Source organism: Daphnia pulicaria, chromosome 2 (assembly GCF_021234035.1).
Source record: "Daphnia pulicaria isolate SC F1-1A chromosome 2, SC_F0-13Bv2, whole genome shotgun sequence".
NCBI lineage: Eukaryota > Metazoa > Arthropoda > Branchiopoda > Diplostraca > Daphniidae > Daphnia > Daphnia pulicaria.
Window position 1 is genome coordinate 5946236 of NC_060914.1, and position 13436 is coordinate 5959671.

The 13436-nt window shown below is 39.8% G+C and overlaps 1 protein-coding gene across 1 annotated transcript; it reads right to left on the reverse strand.

Moving 5' to 3' along the window:
* Positions 1 to 2147: 2147 nt before the first annotated feature.
* On the reverse strand, positions 2148 to 7486 carry LOC124327815. Its single transcript, XM_046786824.1, has 6 exons — positions 7190 to 7486; positions 5285 to 5493; positions 5033 to 5168; positions 3359 to 3501; positions 2873 to 3278; positions 2148 to 2799 (listed from the first exon to the last, which is right to left on the reverse strand). Exons 1-6 carry the CDS (start codon positions 7266 to 7268, stop codon positions 2729 to 2731), a joined length of 1044 nt encoding a protein of 347 aa, XP_046642780.1. The 5' UTR covers positions 7269 to 7486; the 3' UTR covers positions 2148 to 2728.
* Between the last annotated feature and the right edge of the window lie 5950 nt (positions 7487 to 13436).

Genomic DNA, 13436 nt, shown 5'->3' on the forward strand with positions numbered 1-13436 from the left:
TACATTTATGGTTGCTGCTGGGTTTATACACACGCTAATGCTATTAATTTCTCCCTTGCATACGCGATTCACCGCCGGTCGCTAATATATATTTCCAGTTGTTTTGGTGGCGTTTTAGGCCAGCTCAACACATCCGCCAATTGTATTTCATTTTTTCATTTTTAAATGCAACTCGCGGAAGGAAACATCCATCAGGAGGGAAAACTGAGAGAACACAGCGCGACAAACGCCTTATAACTTCTGTAACGTGCTATCGTCTATTTGCGACGTATACACACACACACACTACGGTATGTATTCGTATTATAAGGTCTCTTATTCTCTTTGTTGGCTGTGTCAGCTCAGGACGCGTCCAGATTGAATATCAAATGCACAAAAGAGAAGGCAGTTGGCATGGGAAAAGGGGATGGGTCGCGGTCCGTGACGTGTCCGGATATTAAGAAAGTGTCCGCCGCTCTACAGTAAACACATTGCCAGCGCTATAGTATATAGCAGCGCTGCTGCTATGGAGCTGCTGCTGCTGGACTAAAGTTATTTAATCTGTCCGAAAACCGGACAACTGAACGACGAACGTTGTAGGTTGTAGCTGTTTTCAACAGCTCAATACGCCCAAGTTGGATATGTTTGCATCGACTTATTCGCGTTTCTTTACTATTCCTCACCAGCATCGTCAGTTCACGTTTCTTTTCTCTTTTAACATGTACGTATAAGCCAATACAAGTCGAGAAACAAATCGAAAACGTGAGTCAAATACCAGAATGCTTTGTCATCTATTAACCCCAAACTTTCTCATTCTCACTTAACACTTGGCTGATTTTTTATTTTTTTTTTTTTGGCTAATAAGTGTTGGATTTTATGTATATATCTCTTTATTTTTTTTTAAGATTACGCCATCAATATTTACCCGATGGATGATAATTTCTGTCTAAACAACAGCGGGAGTAGCAGACTGCTGGCTATATATTCAAATGTGAGAGTCCTGACTATTTATCTGACTTGTTTATTTTAGTTCTTATTTGACACTTTCGAAACCCTAGTCGAACTACTAGCCTACTGATTTCACTTCATCGCCTGTGTGTACAGGCCAAGTAAATAAAGCGGCTGTCGATCTTGAGCCGGCTTAAACTATTCATTGGTTGGTGGATAATATGTATGGCCTTGGCTTCAATAAGAACTCAATATTAAAACCCTCGACACTTTTCGACGGTCTTTGAGACTAGCCAGACACATTTTTGAGCCGCAAACTCTTTCAAAAAGAAAAACCCTGCTCAGTTGAGTCAAGTTGGACGGTGCCAAAAATACTTGGCCTTTACGATATTTAGTCAGGGCAATAAGGGACGGAACTTATTATGCAAGATAGCAGGCTAACTATATCTTTATTTTTACGCTATATTACATAGGAAAAACATAAACCGTACATACGTCGGTTATTACGCTCTATTTCTGTGTATTGTTCATCTGCACGGAAATAACGTAAGATTGAATGAAAAATTCCAATTTACAAATATGAAAAAGAACGACGCAGTTTTTCCATTAGTAAACGAATCTGCGTAACCACGGAAAATGGGGGGAAATCAAGTAGATTCCATTGGGAAACTCAAGTAGCTTCTAGATAGGCCGTACCCACGAATTTCCTATGCGCCTTTGAAGCACACTACAAGTTGCTGTAGTAACTGTTGATATAATCATAACCCGGAGACAGAAAATCAAGGAGATTTTTTCAGTATATGTAAACGAAACAGTGTAACCACGGGAGGAAGAGTCGCATTAAATGCGGTGCTTGCGTAATGGAACCGTTATAGAAATATATGCTTTCCGAACGACCGACTTGATATTACATGCTTATTAGGTGACGGATATCGCAGCGTCTAATGGGATTCTGGTGATCGGGCAATGTGCAATCGGCTAATGTCCAATTTCTGTAAATGACGTACACAGAACATGGAGAAGTCGCAATGAAGAAAAAAAGAAACATTCGCTGCTGGATTCGAATAATTATTCCTCTGATCTTCACCTGAACGCATCCGAACATGTCTGACTAAATGCTCGTGCCACATCAAGTTCTGTGGGGGAAGAAAGTTAATCAAAAGCTCTTTAGTTTTAACACATTTTTTAAGATTAATTTGTTGAAATAAACCCCAAACGGAAACAGTAACACAGAAAAATGTATTGAAACAAATTGCAATTCATCATTGAGTATATTATTATATATACTGTATTGAACTGGAGATCATTTAGAAATCATTTATAGACAGTGCGTCGTTTAATTTAAAAAAAAAATGCAATTCAATGCTGCTTGGCTCAGAGAAGAATCCAGACGAACGAAATTTGTTAGTGACATTTTTGAATAGAAAAACGAGAACTAAACGACGTTACGTATATGTTACGTATACATAACTTTCATTCCTTAATGAGTAACTTGAGGCTTGTGTATAGAAGAGATCTTTCATCAATGTTCAACATTCAACAAGTAAGCAAAAGAGAAAGAAAACAAAAATAAAACCAAAATGGCATGGCAAAAAGTGTCGAGCTCAATATAATATGAGAGAGGGGGATAACGATCACTGTGTCATAAAAGGTATTCAAATTCCGCTACGCGCTACGTATTCTAAGTGTTCAGATCTCAGCCAATTGTCTTTTATTCCATAGCGCTGATGTATATAGGTACAGTATATAGGTCTGCTGGGATTTTATAAATATTCTTCCTTGAAATAATTACAGATGAAAATCAAAATGAACTGCGACAGATGGACCACGTTGATGAGAACATCAAAATAAATCCTGCCAAAATCAGCCGACCTAAATAATCAAAAACAATTAGAGGATTTTATCAAAATCAAGTAGCATTCAATTGTCCTTTATAGCTTCTTACTGAAGAATTGGGTCGTGATGTTGGAGGAAACATTGGTAAACGCTCCGTGCCGAGTGCTGAGGCCAGTAGCCGATGAATTGATAGACGTCGCCGATTTTGCCAATTTGATGGCAACGCGACTTCCCGGAATCGACGACGGAGCCCAAGTAGTTGGCGAATTCCTGATGACCCTAATGTCATGTTTGTCGGATTCTTCGAACAAGCCCAGGATGTGTGAAGTGCAAATAAGTGGCAAAACGACGTCGGAACCTTTGACCAGGCCAGCCAATGCCCGTGACCTTTCGAGTCTGTTGACGACCTGGATGATCCAATCGATTGGCAAAATCAGCATCGAAGTCGTTCGCTTCAAATTGTCAGCAATGCCATTTTGAACCCATTGGACGACAAACTGTTTATCGTTGGGGACCTTGAACAAGAAAATGGTTCTCATTATTTATTTAAAAAATAAAGAACAGATAATTATTTTCTCCGAGTTGTTATATGTACGGGAATAGATGCCAAAGACCAGGAGAGCTGAGGGGCTGGAATGCCCTCCATGCCACTGCAATTGGCCACGATCGTTTCGTTGGCGATGCTCTCGTCGACAGTCACTTTGGACACGGTCACAAAGGGAAGTCCTTTAGGTCCGTCTACGCAACACGGGGGGCCAGCGAAAAATGCATTTTAAAAATAGTTTTTTTAGATTAAAGGAGATACGAACGAAATTAGCTCAAGTTCAATACATAGACATTGTTAGGGGATGATGTAACTTGATCTGGCGTTTTCCAGGTATAACAGAAAATAACTACACACCGTTATAACTATACAGGCGTTCAGATACATTTCCTCCTGTTATACACGACGGATGGTTGCAAAAACACACAACAATTTCTTCTTTGATCCAATCGAAAAATATGCAAAGTAGAATAATATCGAATCACTTCAGATTTCAAATATAAGAACTAAAATTAAATGTATTTATTTGTTTGCAGAGTTTCGGCTGAGGTTCTAACTCATCATCTCCATCCGACTCCAGCAGCTGCAATGTTATCCGCTTTTTTAAAGAAGAGTAGCTACCGTGACTTTGTAATGTGCTGCTATAGCAATTGCCATTTATTTATATACATACCAGCGGCACCAACTCGTTGTGGAACTGAGAAGAAGCGGCTTTTTTTTTTCTTTTTCTTTTCTGGTATTTGATTTTGATTTTCCCTGGTGACTTTTATCTTTTTGAAAAAAAAAAAACTGCACAAGTATGATACGAGAGAATGAAAAGTAGAAAATGGCCTCGAGGGAAAGTGGATCGGCCGGATGCAGTGCAGAGCAAATTGCTCCTTTTACTATGGCAATCAACGGTAGGATGGCAGTTGAGAGCTAGCTAGTCGTTTCGCTTTTGTTACAATATCTAGCTACCTTGTCGTCGTCGTCGTCGTCGTCCCGCTGCTGTCTACTCAGTTGCGTCAGTTGGTCGCTAGGCAACACCCTCTTTTGCTTTGATTTTCGGGATGATGCTACACTGATGTTGATACTTACATCCTGAAATCGGAGAGCATCACATCTCGTTCGCCGGCTAAGATATAACCGTACCATCAGCTAGCACCAGCACCAGCGTAGGTACCACAGCATATCACTTGATGAGCTGACAGTTTTTCCTATTCATTCAACTTTGATGGATATATTTATATCATTCTAGACGAGAGAGACCTTTATAATAATACTTAACATCTATAGCGTGACACTCTGCCGAGTTGTGTGTTGCTCTAGACGTGGACGTTTCAACGGCTCTTAAACTAATTAACAGGCTGTTCCTACATGTTCATTATCACTATGACATGTCTGCCCCCTATCATCAGGTTCTTTCTATTCTTTTTTTCATCTCTCATTCTTCCTTGGGTTTTGAAGATTTCAATGCGCACAGACAATTCGTCGCAACTTTTTCACGACATAGACGCGGCGGAGCGTGACTCTTTTTCTACCTAATCAGATCCGTCAATATCTAAGAGCTAATAATATTCTTAGAATAAAAGGAGAGACAAAAAACAAAATGAAACTTGCTGCATTGGCGGAAAGGTGAAAAAAGAAGAAAGAAAAGAAAAGAAAAGAAAAGAAGAGAAAGAAGAGAAAGCGGTTTTTTTTCAAAAAAAAATCAAACCCGCGTCTGCATGAATGCCAAACTCTTACCGATAACATTGAAGTGCGCTTCTCTGTCGGCGGTCTCGAATCCCGGCGCTTCGGCCGAAACTTCGCAGCGGTACAGGCCACTCGTCGATGCCTCCACCTTTGTCAGCACCACATTGGTGGAAGTCGATGAAAGTGTCTAAACAAAACAGGAATTTTGAGACACATTTTTTTTTTTCACGATATTTTTGGCGACTTTTTTGAAAAATGAAACTTTTCGTATTTTTCTTTTTTTTCTAAAGAAATAGTCTTTACTTTGATTCTAACGCCGGACACGTTGTAAACACGCTGGGCCGGGGTCTCTTTGGGCATGTAACGGAAAAACTCGTTGCCGTCCTTGTACCACCGAAGGAAGTAAAGCGTTTCGTTGCTGCCCAACTGATATTGGCAACTCAATTGGCGGTCTTCGCCCACTTTGGCCGCTAGCGGAACCAAGAAATCTGTAATCTGCAAACAGTTAACACCTAGAAAAGAAAAGAAAAAGACAAAAACAAAAAAAGAAAGAAAACGGAGAATTTTAAAAACAATTAAAAACAAATAAAAGTTTCGTCGATTAATTGTGACCATAAACCATATGAATGACACAGCATTATACAGTTGGCCGTGTGTTAGCTAATAATAAGCAAAAAAGTTTGCCAGCCATGTCTAAAGTGACTAAGATATTTATCAAATCATTGCCGAGCTTGACATGTAGCTTAATACGCTTATATAAATTATATACACATGCCGAAAATCCGCAGAAATCAATGAATTTGGGTGCTGCCGGTTTTATTTTCGAATCGAAACCTAAATACAATAGAAGGTACAACGTCTGTGCTAATCTATTTATATCCTCCTTTTTGAACTTCTGTCTTTTTTCCTAGAATTGTTCGAGAAAAGTTTCAGATAACGAATAATCAATGTGTCTTCAGATCATTCAATATCAGAATACCGGATGAAAAATTGACTGCACGTGTTTCTTACTGTAGCATGATACCAATAAAACATTAGTGCGGAAATGAGACAACCATCTCGTCCTATTTAGTTTAATTTCTAGTAGAAATTATATATGAATTATATATGAATTAGATTTCAGAAAAGATTCCCAGAAAATAGAACTCCTCACTACATAGACCACACGGAGACATTAGAATTCCGCCAATAAAATTGACAGTAAAATGTGGCTTATCGACAGTGGATACCAAAAGTATCTATAAGATGTATATTATAGTAATACAAAAGCTATAATTTATAATAAATCAAAAAGGTAAAATGACAATTCAGAGTTTTGATTTGTCCATATTTTCCATTGAGTGGAATTATGCTGTTAATCGCCATTTCTCCAAATGGTGTCGTTACACGTGTCGTTCGGCTGCGGAAGCGGAAATACAGGTGAATGTTTGATATGTTCAGTGTAGTTGTTAATTGTATGAAAATCGCAAGACAGAGGGAGGAGCTCCTTATTCCTTTCAAAAGATCCGTGACAGGGCGGCGGCGGCGGCTTTTGATTCCGGGCAAGTTTAGTTCAAGGCTTTAAGCAGGTAAGAAGTTTACCTCGTCGTCCTACCAAGACACGAAGTAAAAGGCAGGAAAACTAGACTATACCTTCTCTACTTGGGTGTCGCGTACCCGTATTCGTAAGAATATAGTAGTAGAAGTGGAGGGGGAATAACCCAGCAAAAGGTCGCGTCGTCCCTTTTACTCCATTTTCACAAAGCGGAAAAATCATTAGAGAAGAAAACAATAAGAGTGCCAATTGAGTTTCTCCCAGTGAAATATTTGCGCAAATGACTATACAGCAAGAAAACACTAGCAGATTGTCAGCACTTCTTGTACGGAACTATATAGCTGAACTGTTTCCGCGGTGTTGGCAGTTTATTGAGATTTGAAAGGTGATGATTAGCATAGCCGTCGCTATTGGTAGGGAATGTGTCAAAAGTCAAAAGATTCATCACTATAGTCAACTATCCAATTGTCCAATGATTACGTTATACATGCTATCGGAAATTACAGAATAATCGCATTTTTCATTTCTCTCTCATCTGGAGTCGAACGAAAAATCGTGCGAATTCAAACACCGTGTCAAGGCTATTATAATAATTGCGACGTAAGATTAGATTTCTCCTCTCATAAGGCTGCTGCGTGCCAATAGAATGGCTATAAAACAACAACACGAAATACCTGTGAAAAAGACTTGGACGATCCCGATGAAGTTGAAGAAAACGAAGAAAAGGTTCACTGTCGATCGACGCACAATCATTTTGCATTTCTTTTCTGAACCGACGATGAACCGTTTTGAGCAAATGAGAGAGAATAATCAAAGAAAGCGGGGGAAAAATGAATGTGCTGTCGTCGTCCAACTTGGCGCACACGCTGGACTCGCTCGCTCTCTCTTCTGTGATCTATACGAAAGCCCCGGCAGCTGCTGAACTGAGCCGGGAGCAGAGAATCGCATCTGCTTTTGATGTCTTTTCCACATCCAGGCAGCCAGCGGATAGAGGGAAAAGACGGGAGTCGTTGTGTGCGTTGCCGTCCACTTTTTGGTGCGGTCTCAGCGCACGGGAATCAAAAAACGACGAGCAAGCCATATAGGACAGTCTTGTTTTTGTTTTTTTTTTCTCGGCTGCTGGATGGATGTTAAACGTGCCGGGACGGCAGACGGCGATTGCGCATGTCTCGTTCGCTGGCTGCTGCTCTGTGTGTCGCATATCCGAGGGATTTCAGCCGCAGACGACACCTTGACTCGTCAGTTTGACTCCCGTTGGCAAAGATATGGGCCTATGTCCTCCGCCTACAAGTCTATAGAGCCGGTCATAATCCATCGTCTCCAGCATTTCTATTTATCCCTTTTGTTATATAGCTGGCTGCTGGTCTTTCTATTTCATGCGGCATTCTATAAGACATTGGTGATTCATTTGGAATTTGCATTGCTTTCTGTAGGATAGGCTTCGACAATATGCATGCTAATCAGCTTGAGGTAGGACTGAGTGAATCCTCACAACAATATGTCTAGAAAGCAGTTTATATGCATCATTTTATCCCCCTTACATTTTATTCATCCGGGTAAGAAATAAAGCTGGGCTCTTTGATAAATGAAGTGTATCTTCGAGGAATTGTTTATTGAAAAATAAAAAATAAATGAATTTCATGTTTAAAAATAGAACTGGCTGTTACTATATGCCAATAATGAATGAAACTCCCGCCGGAATTTGAATACGACATCTTTGATTTGTTAAAACGTTTCAAATTTCCCGCCATTTTTTTTTTTAATTGTCAATCGTACTCGATGTGAACTTCTCGCTGCACATTACAAATAAATATTGATTGAGTTAGGAATCGTCCAATAATTAATAGTAAAGTTTTATCGAAAAAGGCGATGCCATTTTGTGATTCGTCTGATGTGAGTAGTGATGCAACCTCCATTCTTCCGACCAACGATATACGCTCTAATACGCTCACAGTCAAAGCGATAGCGCTAGCCACGTCAAAGCCTTTGGCATTGTAGTTTCAGCAAGGAGCTGAAAACTATTAAATTCTATGTGCGACGAACTAAGAACCACACGGGCAGTTAATCTGAAACTGTAGGCCGCTACAATAGCTATAATACACGCTAGTGTTAAAAATGACACAAGGCGGACAAAATTGTGGGAGACATTCCAATTCCATGTGTGTACGTCTAGTATACAGGACACATACGTACGTACGTCCACAGTGATCTTTAAAAAGTCTAAAGAAGTCAAGTTTTAAGAAAGTCATTGTAAGAAGCGATCACTCAGACAATAGAAAGTTTGAGTTTCTTTTCACGGGCGTACATATCGTCATACATTCATGCATCTCGACGTCTAGCTGTGAGACTCTTGGGCCGTCTTGGGCCGAGCGAGCGAGCGAGGCTTTCTATATGCAACTCGAGATGAAAGGCTCTCGTTGCGACTTGCGAGCTTCTGGTTTCGGATTTCAATGTGACTGAGGGCCGGATCAACTTGGGTGACGTTTTTATTTGGCCTAGCTGCCTGCTGCCTGCTGCCCTGTGCCGACGAGAGAGAGATCGTCTTCGCCAAGCATCGACATCCATCAGCCTCGCGATGAGCAGCAGCACAGCAGAGGGATTTAGTATTGAATTCTGACTCCCATCTCCTCTCCATCAGCCGGATCAAGTGATGAACGGCTTAGACTACGACAATATCCAGTGATAGGAAATCCATTTTTCGGATAGCCTACATCTATCCCAGGGTGCGCAACACATCGTGTGTATACGTACACTACACTCACCCCTCCGCCGCTCTATAAAGTTCACTCTTCGAGTATACGGACGATATTATATCACATACTTCTCGCCGTTCTCGCCGCCAATCGATTACAACAATATCTGGAATTACAGCGATAACTTGCACGCTCTTATGAGATTGAATTACTTCAGAGCACTTAGAACACAGCAGACAGTTGGATAAATAGAAAGATGCGTCAACTATTTTATTTCGAGGACAACAAAAAATTCAAAAATCTTGGAAGAAATTGGTTTTTTGATTCGAAAAACGGAAAAATCGCGGCGGATTTTCAGCGGGTATTAATGAATTATCTTTAAAAGTTCGCAATTCGTTGATTGTAGTCTAGCATTGAAGTTTTTTTAATTTTGTTTTGAATGAATGTTGTTTGTCGCTTGTTGCGAATGAATTTAATTGGGGGAAAATCCTGTCGGGTACTCGACACAACCACTTGATTCCTCTCAACAAAATGGGTAATCATTCTGAACGGTTAAGCGAGAGAAAGCAACGCCATTCAAGAAGAACCAATAGTGGAGAGCTATGCGCACGTTTAGAGTTCAATTTTAAGTGACTTGAAACTCGCCATCAGGAAGATGCTGGACTTTCACCGTCTCAGTCATTTCTATCGCATCCGCAAACGAAGATGCGATGTTACGCAAGTTATTCTAATTACGCATTAACAAGAAACCCTGCATACATACAACTCTAATAAGTTGTTTGAAGATTGCTCTGTTTAGTCTAGTTTAAAGATTGTCCAAAGAACGTTCGGTTATTTGGATTGTAGCCAAAAATTGATATTGGCCAAGAGGCTTCCATTTTTATTTTCCCCCCGCGCAAGACTTTGGACTTTTGTCATCAAAGGTTCCCGATGCTTGCTCAAATAAGAAGTTGAGAAAATACTGATCCGACAAACGAGATCAGCGGCCGCGGAGGGGAATGTGACAATGTTTATTTTCATGCCTGCTGGCGACGACTTACTGACTCGGTGACTTCAAGTCAGACTATCTACTTTATTCCTAAGGTCTGGTAATTCTATGGTGACTATCCCATACATAGCTCTATACGTGTACGTATATACGTATATATTTCTCATATCTTGCCTCTGCGAAAGCAGGAGCACAGCAGGGCTTTCGGCGTGATGATGAGAGGGGTTTTCCGTCTGCGCAGCCCACCGCCTCACTCTATATAGTTCCAAATCCCGCTTTGTTGCTGATCCCCGGATCTTCCAACTTTTGCTCGGGCTTTCGAAAGGGGATTTTGCGTGGCCCACTTTTCGACTCATTTCCTATTCACATCTGGTGGGTTAGATCGCGTAGACTTCTTCCTCGAAAAATAAAAAAAAGAAAAGAAAAGAAAGGGAAGCTATATTGGGGTGTGTCCCCCTCTGTTTATGTTCATCAATAGTATAGTATATATATAGGCCGCACACCGTCGATTTTACGATCTTAAAATATGTTTTGTATGCGTATATATCAGCATACTTGAGCATACTATTGACGCGTGATGAATAAACTCTCCCAGCCACCTTACGTCACTTAAAAAAATACCGATTCAAATACATAAGTTTTATCGAGTTTTACAGAACTAATCTCCAAAATGTTTTCAATTTAGACGTAATGCTTATCTCGTCAAGTCTTTCAAAATGTTTAACATCGTCTTTATTATAGACCAGTTTTTTCGAGTTGGGTCTAAATTATTCTTCAAAATTTCAACAAACGTAGCATAAACAATTGAATCCAATTAGTTTTGGATTTTCGTATCGTATAGACATGTCGATAATAACTAGCTAGTAATAAAGCAGGTGTTTTTAGATTGTCCTTCGATGGGGAGTCTAATTGAACAACAATGTCCCTGATGGCGACGAGAGGGCCAGAATAATGTCAAGTGCGTTGTGTTATTAGTACCGTATCGCGCTGCGCAATAACGTCGTGCTTTGTTATGTATTATGTGATTCTCTCTTATTAACAAGGTGCGCAAGTCAGGAGCAAGTTTACAAATGTGTAGCTTAACAGGCCTAATTGGCAGTAAACGTATACTGCTGCAGTCTTTCATGAAAAGTGTCCATGTAACAAATATTATCTAGCCCACTTTCTTGTAAAATCGACTGTCAAATTGGACACAATAAGAAGAAAATCGGGAACCAGATTTCTACTCTACTTCTCGATACTTCCGGTTACTAGATTATACTCACCCCCTGCCCATTAAAAAATCGGTTTTTAGCTAGAACTTATCTCGCTAAAAAATCAAATTGCGCGCCATTAAGTCGATGCTGCGTCATACATGATCGTCAAACGTGACCTCGGAACGAGTGAACAATTTGAAATGGTGGATCCCATCAAAAGTTTCACGTCAAATAGATAAAAAATGATGATAAGGATGCGCAATGAAAAAATAGAATTAATTAGAACACTTGATTTTCTCCAGGTGATGGCGTTTGGGTTGGAAATATCATTTGAAGAAATCAGCGAAACGTAGTACTTGATTATTTCACATGATACCAAAGACACTGTAGCGCGTGTAGACAATCAAACGATTCGCGGTGGGAAATATATCAGTACGAACAACTTGAATACGAAAACCAGAAATTGCTCAATGTTCTATTTATTCCATTATCCCTTGCGAAAACAAGAAAGACGGAACAAGATAAAGTGGGGTTCTTGTCTGTTATAAGATAACGCGACAAGAGAATGAAACGTGACTTTTTGGACAATCTAAAATAATGAGCGGGGACGATGCTAGCTGCTAGCTTACATATATACCAGCAGCAGACAGTCAGGCAACTGTGAGTGTATCTTCAACTCTAGACGAATAAAAATATATGTCGCGCAGCATTTATTCAAGATCGTCAATATTTTGGATACACTGCGTTTTTATATTTAATTCTAACTACTGTTAAATGTTACGAGCATTTCCGTTTTCTTAATGGTGTCTGCAATCGTCAACTGTATATGTAATGCTGGCCTTCTAACGATCAAGACACATTCAGTATATATATAGTATAGGAGATCGACTGGGTTCTATGGTACAGCGACCAGAGGTTTGAAAGCACTTGTTCTTGACAGATCTGCCATCGTGCAAGCAAAGGTGGAAACGTGAATAGAAACGACCACCTCCCGCTGCTACCGGTTGATGGACTGACAGCAAATAAACGAAATATGTCTGTTTTTGCTATGGGGGAAAAATAGATAGCTTAACTTTCAATAATTTAATAGAATTGGATTTGTCGCGGCGATGGAACCCTTAAATCGTTTGTGCGGCAGGTGGTCCTGCTGATGCGTGGCAGGAGGAAAGAGTTTATAGGGTAAATAATCAATACTCTTCTAGCCGTAGTAGGTCTTGGAAATAGCCGGGTCGTTTGACAAATATTATCCATTTGCTATTTTCACACCTTATTCCAGCGACAGAAATATGGAATTATTTTCTCCGCTTTATCAAATTTATTTCAAACGACTAGTCTACGAGATTAAACTGTGTGCCGCCACAGTATTAACACAGACGCGCGAAATATTTATTGATTGTGTAAGCAATTCCATACAGAAGAATAGAACAATTAATGTCTATCATGAACTTCTAATATACAAGAATTTAGAATTGATAGTGGTATCAAACCTGAAAGAGTTTGCCTTTAATCTCTCCACATATTCATTTCCAAAGAATTTAAAATTTTAACGTCAAGAAGAAACCCATTTTCTTGTTATAATGAAATTGCAGTGATATATAGGCTACATGGAAATGAGTTGAAAACGAAACGTCGTGAGATGCCGGCCCTCGAAGTTGAATCACAATGCGGATTTCGACGCATCTTCGTTGATTGACTTTGAGTTCGAGTAAATAGGCCTATCTCTTTTCAAGAGTCCTTTGAAAGTCATTGACTTCTACAGCAGCACCCCTGATAATATATTAAAACTATGGCTAAAATCAATCCGAATTCTATCCTGCATTCTTAAGTGTTATTTTGTAGTTGATGGAACAGAACTGAAGAATGAAAAACAAAAAAACGGCAATGAATCTCACAGATACCGATCGATATCGTGGTAGTCATCACTTTAAGTAAGATCTTAGTTTAAAATTAAGAAATGTGCGTCTTCCTAACTAGTCCCTATAAAAAGTAGCTTGAATTATAAAACAGAACTCAAAGTAGATTCTGACTTGGACTCCCTTTATTT